This window comes from Hyperolius riggenbachi, chromosome 6, assembly GCF_040937935.1.
Source record: "Hyperolius riggenbachi isolate aHypRig1 chromosome 6, aHypRig1.pri, whole genome shotgun sequence".
Lineage (NCBI taxonomy): Eukaryota > Metazoa > Chordata > Amphibia > Anura > Hyperoliidae > Hyperolius > Hyperolius riggenbachi.
Genome location: NC_090651.1, coordinates 371,532,810 through 371,542,961, shown reverse-complemented (window position 1 = coordinate 371,542,961; position 10,152 = coordinate 371,532,810). Strand labels below are relative to the sequence as shown.

General features: G+C 44.9%; 1 protein-coding gene across 1 annotated transcript in view; it reads right to left on the bottom strand.

Annotated features, from left to right (window-relative positions):
- Positions 1 to 1,211: 1,211 nt before the first annotated feature.
- Positions 1,212 to 10,152, bottom strand: part of LOC137521937 (uncharacterized) — a 54,143-nt gene continuing 45,202 nt past the window's right edge. Inside the window, exons 7-8 of the mRNA XM_068241885.1 lie at positions 4,370 to 4,432; positions 1,212 to 1,509 (exon numbers count right to left, since the gene is read on the bottom strand). Coding sequence (XP_068097986.1) covers positions 1,428 to 1,509; positions 4,370 to 4,432 — 145 coding nt within the window. The 3' untranslated portion in view covers positions 1,212 to 1,427. The remainder of the gene's footprint in view (positions 1,510 to 4,369; positions 4,433 to 10,152) is intronic.

Sequence of the window (10,152 nt, the reverse complement as noted above, 5' to 3'; positions counted from 1 at the left end):
CCTTTTAAGTAATACCAGCTGCCTGGCTGCGGTGTTGGTCCTCTGCCTCTAATTCTTTCAACCATAGACCCTGAACAAGCATGCAGCAGGTCAGGGGTTTCTGACAATATTGTCAGAACTGACAAGATTAGCTGCATGCTTGTTTCTGGTGTAATTCAGTTCACTACTACAGCCAAATAGATCAGCAGGGCTGCCAGGCAACTAGAATTGTTCAAAAGTAAATAAATATGGCAGCCACCATATCACTCTCACCCTGGGTTCACTTTAAATTACAGTTAGCCCCGCCCTCATCTGGTCATGACCACGCCCATTTTTTCGCCGCGGCGCGCTTCACGCGCCGCAGGTTGTAGCCACACCCATTTTTTGCCGCGGCGCGCTACGCGCGCCGCAGGTCGTCAGCTCCCCCGAAAATTGGTCCAGCACCTGCATAGCACCCCCTAAAAAAATTCCCTGGAGCCGCCTCTGGGCACAGCAGACCCCCGTGTGGACTTGGAGGCGGCAATATAGAGACACAGAGGCATGTCATAGCGCACAGAATATGCCTCTCTGTTCTCTTAACATTTTAAATACCCACCTCGGGTTCATGTAAACTGTCACTTATGTACCTGATGTTTAACTTGTTCAGGAAGAGAAATTAAAAAATAGGAACACAGCCTAGTTATTTGTGTGCTTGGCACTGTACATACACATGTCTATCTCATCATGTCACATGTCACCTTGGTTGTCCTTTAAAGTGGATCCAAGATAAACGTTTACTCATTGCATAATTTTGCCCCTTACATATAGTTTATAGGGCATTCATCAAGCCAAATACTTTTTTTTTCTTTTAATACCCTAATTCTCTATAAACTAAACAAGCCTTGCCCACAGCTCCTCCAGCATCTAGGCATTCTAAGTCCCATGTAGCAAGTGCTCATGGGAGCTCAGTCTGGGGAGGAGGTGTTTTTTCCCGAAGGAGGAGGAGGAATTACCAGCCATAGATTTCAGAGGCAAGGGGGTGGAGAGGGAAGGAGAGGGGAGTGGAGTTTTCACAGACTGAGGCGTGAAGATGCAGAGCAGCTTGTCTGTGTGTAATGATGACAAGTAGAACATGGCTGCCCTCATTGTATCACAGGAATAAATAATCATAAACTGTTGAAGCTGTTTGCAGCTAGTTTTGCTGTGTAAACTATCTAAACTTTAGATAAGATATATAGAAAAGTTACTTGTTATAGTTTTTCATCTCGGATCCACTTTAAGTACATGCTGGATCTATAGGTAGACTGCTGTATGCACTGAAAGAGGAGAGAGAGTTATTCAAGAAAGAAGTGGAGATATGAGCTAGGGCAGCTGAAACATTCATTGGCCTGTCCCAAAACTTGGGTCTGTTCTTCACAACGGACAACCACAAATCCATTTGTATGGGGGGCAGGCGAGTTCTTTTCATCCTATATAGGGGAGGACCCAGCGGTACCATTGTTCAGCCTCTCAGCTTCAATAACAACATCACCAGTGGACTGTTCACCAGTGCTGCAAGAACAAGGGAACAAGGGATACAATACACATCATTGTCAAATCTGATCAAGATTGAAAACATATACAATGACCAAAAAACAAACAAATACACAAAAATGATGAAAAACAAAAATGTCAGGAAGGAAGCTAAAAAAACGCCAGTAGAATGTGGAAATTTTCACACAGGTTATCCAGAAATGCAGTATGGACCAGCGTTAGGATAAAACAACCCATAACAATGCAGAGATGCCAAACATGGTTATACGGTTGTGTGGACAGCGTGTTGTTGCCTTTTTGGGCACCGCAACACACAAGACCTGATTCACGTACTGCCGCCAATATTACCAGTACTAGTAACGCATGTTGTGCAAATAAGAACGACCTAAAGCACATAGGTAACGCAAGGGTTGCTATGGTATCGCTTGTTACCATAGCAATGCTTGTGTTACCCGTGTGTGTGTGTGTGTGGCTTTTTATGCAAAGAGCAGTACTCTGTTGCCGTTAGTACCAGTAATAATGTCGCAAGTAAGAGAGTCAGGCCGGTAGTGTGAACGCAGTCTAGGGTGTGTCACTGTGGCTTTACTGATAGTAAATAGGCTACAGTCTGTGGATCTCCGCTTGTATAATATTCCTTGAAATTGTCCCCGTTGCTGCTGCTGTTGTAAGCTGACCCTCTGCACTAATTACCATCCCTCTAATGCAGTAGAGCCACAGGGGGGAGGGGAAGGGGACCGCGGTCACCCCCTGCCAGATTGTGTGTGGCCACAGCCCGCAGCTCACCTCTCCAGCCTGTGGAGTCTGTGGGTTCCGGCAGGCAGAGCGGGGCTATGGGAAAATGCCGGCCGAAGCCCTGCAATGGAGACAATTTGTGACTCCAGTGCAGGGCTTCGGGTGCCATTTTCCCATAGCCTTGCTCTGCCTGGCAGCGCGGGAGTTGTGAAGCAGGACTTGCTGCACTGAAGATCATCGGATGAGCTGCACGCCAGAGGAGTCTGCTGTCAGGTGAGTAAATGTTTTACTTTACAGGTACCTTACCAGCACCAGAGCGATTATGTATACGGTATATCTCTAGCACCAGGGCACTAATGAGGGGGAAGGGGGGGGGGGGGGGGGGGGGGGAGGACAAAAAAAGAGGGGCCTAGACGTCAGCGAGAAATGGCTTTTCTGGTAACATGATGCTGCATTTCCATTATTTTCTGGTGAAACGCTGACGCATATTAAGATTATTTTCAGGGGGGGGGGGGGGGCACAGATTGTCTAGCCTGGAATGACAAAATGGCTAGAGGCGCCCCTGACTATAAGGCCACATACAGGATCAGATTTATTCTAGAAGAAAGGGTGTTGATATATTTTATTCACTCCCCCCCCTCCCCAAGTTTCAACCCTCTTTAACTCGTTCTATTGTGCGATTTCAGGTAATTGAAAAGAATTGGTACTTTTCAATCCATGAAAAAGGGCTTTTATACATACCTGGGGCTTCTTCCAGCCCCATAAGCCTGGATCGCTCCCACGCCGCCATCCTCCGCTTCCTGGAACCGCCGGTATCGGGCCCGTCACTTCCAGCGGACGCGGCCAATTGTCCGCATCACAGGGGCTTCCTCCATACCCGTACGCATGCGGCTGCGCAGTAGGCAGCCTCATGCGTACTTGTATAGAGGGAGCGCCGTGTGATGCGGAGAATCGGCCGCGTCCGCCGGCCAACTCGCGGCAATGACGGGACCCGGTACCGGCGGATCCAGGCAGCAGAGGACGGTGGAGTGGGAGCGATCCGTGCGTATGGAGGAAGCCCCAGGTATGTATAAAAGCTTTTTTTAAATCATCTCTGGTTCTCTTTAAGTCTTGGAGGTAGTCTGCTTGTGATTCTTAATTGATTCAGTGAGTACTGGGATTGGGGTTGTTGGGCAAACTCATGTGGGATAATATCTGCTGCCAGTCTATTTTGTGAGGAGGAGGGTCTTTAACGACCTAACACAAACGAGTAGTTTTTCCTCCATCTCTAGATTATAGTGTGTTGTGAATATTAGTTGAGTTCCGGAAGGGGGTTCTTTATTTTTCCAATTAGCAAGGGTTAATTGGCCAGCGGCACAGATGATATGGATTACGTTCTTTCGGTGCGTGGGGGGGGGGGGGGGGGATTAAATGACAATCAATTAAAAAGAGAGCTATTTGAGGGGATAATGAGAAAGATGTACATAGAATTTTGGAGATTAATAGCGTAACTGTAGCAATATTTTTAAATCTATCAAGGCAACTTAAAAACAAAGGAAGACTAACTACAATAACTGACGTAACTAGGGGGATATACTTGTTTAAAACCACTTTTGCTCTGGCTACAGTATTATCTACGTCCTCAGTGACTTCACCTAAGCCACTAGGACGTAGATCTAGGTTCTGCAGCTGGGGCCCAGCTGTGCACAATTGCACCAGGCTAGCATCGAGAGCTGGAATGGGCAAACACCAAGTGTTATGGCTCGGCAAGCATATGGCTAACCCGAGAGGGGTAAGCGTTCAGAGACAAGCGATGAGGATGCATGTTCATGAACCACCAGCCCCAAAAATTACCTTATATGGTATGGGTTTCCATGTATTGCATATCATTTTCAAAACATACTTGCAGCCACAACAGCAATACACTTGCCAAGCAAACACCAGACCCAGATCCCCGATTTTAGATAATGTACACCAGATTTCAACATTTGATTGGCCAATTTTTCCACCTCCATGAAGTATGAGCGCCAACAGATTTTCAATACTATGAACAGGTTGTGTAAGGTAAGCGCTCATACTACATGGAAGTGGTAAAATTGGCCAATCAAAATTAGATATGTGTACCAAGCAGCACATTTATAACTGATGTAGCATTGTAATATTGTACCTGTTACTCTGGGTGTTTCCATTAGCTGGAGTAGTAAAAAGTTCTCTTAAACGTCGACGGCAACTAAAACAAACATAAGAGGGAAATCGATCAGTCATTGACCAGTGTGTACATTATGGTGAACTAAACATCAGCTGCATTAAAGTTACAATATACAGTAGGTGTCCAAATACCCTTAAAGTGCTCTGAGCACAGGTACACTTTTGTTTTTGTTACAATGAACCTCCCCATGAGGGAAATTCGAAACACAGTATACTCTGGAGGAGGGGGGAGTGGCATTGCTCCTGTAGCCCCCACTCCTGAGATATATAGATAGATATATAGATAGATAGATAAAGAGACTGTCTATCTATACACATATGTACGCACACATATACATGTACACATACAGTGGTGTGAAAAACTATTTGCCCCCTTCCTGATTTCTTATTCTTTTGCATGTTTGTCACACTTAAATGTTTCTGCTCATCAAAAACCGTTAACTATTAGTCAAAGATAACATAATTGAACACAAAATGCAGTTTTAAATGATGGTTTTTATTATTTAGTGAGAAAAAAACCTCCAAATCTACATGGCCCTGTGTGAAAAAGAAATTGCCCCCCTTGTTAAAAAAAATAACTTAACTATGGTTTATCACACCTGAGTTCAATTTCTGTAGTCACCCCCAGGCCTGATTACTGCCACACCTGTTTCAATCAAGAAATCACTTAAATAGGAGCTATCTGTCACAGAGAAGTAGACCAAAAGCACCTCAAAAGCTAGATATCATGCCAAGATCCAAAGAAATTCAGGAACAAATGAGAACAAAAGTACTGTAATTGAGATCTATCAGTCTGGTAAAGGTTATAAAGCCATTTCTAAAGCTTTGGGACTCCAGCGAACCACAGTGAGAGCCATTATCCACAAATGGCAAAAACATGGAACAGTGATGAACCTCCCCAGGAGTGGCCGGCCGACCAAAATTACCCCAAGAGCGCAGAGAAAACTCATCCGAGAGGCTACAAAAGACCCCAGGACAACATCTAAAGAACTGCAGGCCTCACTTGCCTCAATTAAGGTCATTGTTCACGACTCCACCATAAGAAAGAGACTGGGCAAAAACAGCCTGCATGGCAGATATCCAAGGCGCAAACCACTTTTAAGCAAAAACAACATTAAGGCTCGTCTCAATTTTGCTAAAAAAACATCTCAATGATTGCCAAGACTTTTGGGAAAATAGCTTGTGGACCGACGAGACAAAAGTTGAACATTTTGGAAGGTGCGTGTCCCGTTACATCTGGCGTAGAAGTAACACAGCATTTCAGCAAAAGAACATCATACCAACAGTAAAATATGGTGGTGGTGGTAGTGTGATGGTCTGGGGTTGTTTTGCTGCTTCAGGACCTGGAAGGCTTGCTGTGATAGATGGAACCATGGAGTCTACTGTCTACCCAAAAATCCTGAAGGAGAATGTCCGGCCATCTGTTCGTCAACTCAAGTTGAAGCGAACTTGGGTGCTGCAGCAGGACAATGACCCAAAACACACCAGCAAATCCACTTCTGAATGGCTGAAGAAAAACAAAATGAAGACTTTGGAGTGGCCTAGTCAAAGTCCTGACCTGAATCCTATTGAGATGTTGTGGCATGACCTTAAAAAGGCGGTTCATGCTAGAAAACCCTCAAATAAAGCTGAATTACAACAATTCTGCAAAGATGAGTGGGCCAAAATTCCTCCAGAGCGCTGTAAAAGACTCGTTGCACGTTATCGCAAATGCTTGATTGCAGTTATTGCTGCTAAGGGTGGCCCAACCAGTTATTAGGTTCAGGGGGCAATTTCTTTTTCACACAGGGCCATGTAGGTTTTGAATTATTTTACTCACTAAATAATAAAAATCATCATTTAAAACTGCATTGTGTGTTCAATTATGTTATCTTTGACTAATAGTTAACGGTTTTTGATGAGCAGAAACATTTAAGTGTGACAAACATGCAAAAGAATAAGAAATCAGGAAGGGGGCAAATAGTTTTTCACACCACTGTATATATATATATATATACATAGACACACACAGTGGCTTGCAAAAGTATTAGGCCCCCTTGAAGTTTTCCACATTTCGTCACATTACTGCCAAACACATGAATCAATTTTATTGGAATTCCACGTGAAAAACCAATACAAAGTGGTGTAATGTGACAAAATGTGGAAAACTTCAAGGGGCCTAATACTTTTGCAAGCCACTGTATATACCTGATTATTGATGATCTGCAGAATCAACGATAATACAGATATATTGCTAACCTCTGGACACCTATATATAGTGTGAGTGTTTGGTGCAACAGTAATAACTTTGAGTGAGGACCACCCGAGGAGCAGGTGATCCTTGGCAGTATGAGAAATACCTTCCTTTGGAAGTGCAAAGATCTTGCAGCAGCCTGAGACATCCAAGGGGTGGAGTCCCAGGCTGAATAGCAAGAAGACCCGGTGGCTAGTGACCCCTGGAAGATGGGCGTCACAAGCAGGTCTGGAGACTAACACAAATGATTATACAGTTCCCTAGTCTTGGGTGCGAGGTCCGTGGTCTATAGCTGCCATTCTTTTAGGGTATGTCTCTACCAGCTTTGCACATCTAGAGACTAAAACCCTTGCCCATTCTTCTTTGCAAAACAGCTCCAGCCCAGTCAGATTAGATGGACAGCGTTTGTGAACAGCAGTTTTCAGATCTTGCCACAGATTTACGATTGGATTTAGATCTAGACTTTGACTGGGCCATTCTAACACATGGATATGCTTTGTTTTAAACCATTCCATTGTTGCCCTGGCTTTCTGTTTAGGGTCGTTGTCTTGCTGGAAGGTGAACCTCCACCCCAGTCTCAAGTCTTTTGCAGACTCCAAGAGGTTTTCTTCCAAGATTGCCCTGTATATGGCTCCATCCATTTTCCTATCAACTCTGACCAGCTTCCCTGTCCCTGCTGAAGAGAAGCACCCCCAGAGCATGATGCTGCCACCACCATATTTGACAGTGGGGATGGTGTGTTCAGAGAGATGTGCAGGGTTCATTTTCCGTCACACATAGGGTTTTGCATTTTGGCCAAAACGTTCCATTTTGGTCTCATCTGACCAGAGCACCTTCTTCCACATGTTTGCTGTGTCCCCCACATGGCTTGTGGCAAACTGCAAACGGGACTTCTTATGCTTTTCTGTTAACAATGGCTTTCTTCTTGCCACTCTTCCATAAAGGCCAACTTTGTGCAGTGCACAACTAATAGTTGTCCTATGGACAGATTCCCCCACCTGAGCCCGTAGATCTCTGTAGCTCGTCCTGAGTCACCATGGGCCTCTTGACTGCATTTCTGATCAGTGCTCTCCTTGTTCGGCCTGTAAATTTAGGTGGACGGCCTTGTCTTGGTAGGTTTATAGCTGTGCCATACCCCTTCCATTTCTGAATGATCGCTTAACAGTGCTCCGTGGGATGTTCAAGGCTTTGGAAACCTTTTTGCAGCCTAAGCCTGCTTTAAATTTCTCAATAACTTTATCCCTGACCTGTCTGGTGTGTTCTTTGGACTTCATGGTGTTGTTGCTCCCAATATTCTCTTAGACAACCTCTGAGGCTGTCACAGAGCAGCTGTATTTGTACTGACATTAGATTTCACACAAGTGCACTCTATTTAGTCATTAGCACTCATCAGGCAATGTCTATGGGCAACTGACTGCACTCAGACCAAAAGGGGACGAATAATTACGCACACCCCACTTTGCAGTTATTTGTAAAAAATGTTTGGAATCATGTATGATTTTTGTTCCACTTCTCACGTGTACACCACTTTGTATTGGTCTTTCACGTGAAATTACAATAAAATTGATTGTTTGTGGCAGTTATGTGACAAAATGTGGAAAATTTCAAGGGGGCCGAATACTTTTGCAAGCCACTGTATCTGCATTCTTGGTGATACTGCAGATCACCAATAATCGGATTCTCTCTGCGTGCTGACACCGATCGTTACACTATGCCTATCTGATCTAGTTGCCGACCCAGCTTATACCTCACTCTGATTCAGTCTTCTGTCTTTGTACCGTATCTGTCCGTGTGTTGCCGAACTTGCTTGTCTGACTCTTCTGCCCTCACCAGTGAGCTTAGTTCTGGTGAGGGATTCTTAGTTTAGTAATCACCTGCTCCTCAGGTTGATAGCTGCAGTATAGTCTGAATAACCTGCTCCTCAGGTTGATAGTTGCAGTACAGTCTGAATCACCTGCTCCTCAGGTAGATAGCTGCAGTACAGTCTGAATCACCTGCTCCTCCGGTTGATAGCTGCAGTACAGTCTTAATCACCTGCTCCTCAGATGACTAACCTTTACAGTACAGTCCTCATCACCTGCTCCTCAGGTGATCATCTGCTGCAGTACAGTCTGAATCACCCACTCCACGGGCGATCAGTATTCATTGTCCTCCTGTGTTTCATCCGCGCCTCGGGTGAACCGATCACTAACTCATCCGTGTCTCCAGCCTGCTGGAGTACTGATTCCAGTGTTTTTATAGAGATACCTCCCTCTACCAGCTCCTCTGGGATAGTGGGTAGCTCTATCTATATTTACTGTTGCACCAAACACTTATCTTACACCTGGGTGTCCTGTGTCTCGCTATACTTGCATTATTGGTGATTCTGCAGATCACTACATAATCAGGTATAGCATCTGTATTATTGGTGATACTGCAGATCACCAATAATCAGAAAATCTGTTCTTGCTGACACCGATCGTTACATGAACCTACTGTTAACTCCTGAAATACCTATACCTGTTTATAAACATTTAATGACTACCGCCTGTAGTGATCAGATGCGATCACTAGAGTGAAAGTTTGGGGCCCCAATGCTCTACAGATGTATTGCTTTGCCGTTGCCTAGCAATGCATTTGTACAGCACTATGGTCCTTGAACTGTCATCATAGAGAACGCATCCGATTACCACAAAACGCACTGGTAGGGATACCGGTCCACCACATGCTCAGTTAGAAATAAAATATGGCATATGGAGTCTCAGTTTTTAACTGGAAGGGCCAAATAATTCATTTTTATGTATTTTATTGTGGGACGTGTCATGTGAAAATTACAGAGGGTGAAAAATGAAAAAAAAAAAAAAAAAAAAGTATTTTCTGCATTTAAGCCTAATATTTCCCCATAAAGTGACTATAAAATAAAATATTTATGGGTAAAAAAATTAAAAAAAAAAAAAAAAAAAGTATTACCGAAAGAAAGCCTAGATCGTACTGAGAAAAACAAAATATCACTAAGATGGTATAAGTAATTACAAAGTTACTGTTGTATCAAAGTGACAAAGCTAAAGTGCCAACAATTTCAGGGACCTTAAAGGGACCCTGAGCAGTAAAAATAAATAGAATCCCTACTTACCTGGGGCTTACTCCAGCCCACCGTAGGTCAGGAGGTCCCCCGGCGTCCTCCTGGCTCCTCTCCCGGTCCCTCCGCCACATACAGCACTGGCGGGCTGCCGCTTCCGTATCTCGCCCGCTTTGCATTATCACGGTGGCCGGCGTGACAGTACAGCCCATGCGTGATTTCATCGTGCATGCTCAGTACTGTCACGCCTGCCACCGTGATCCAGCCCATCCTGTGGCCGTGCCGTCCTTTAGAGTCTCTCCATCAAGCAAAGCTGGCCGGTCACCGCCAGCAGACAGCTGCTGCACATGCGCAGCCCCGAGCACCCTGACCACGTGGCTGGCCAGCTTTGAGGGGGACGCCGGTGTTGGCCTGGAGGGACTCGGATGGACGTTGCGGGCACAGGAGGACT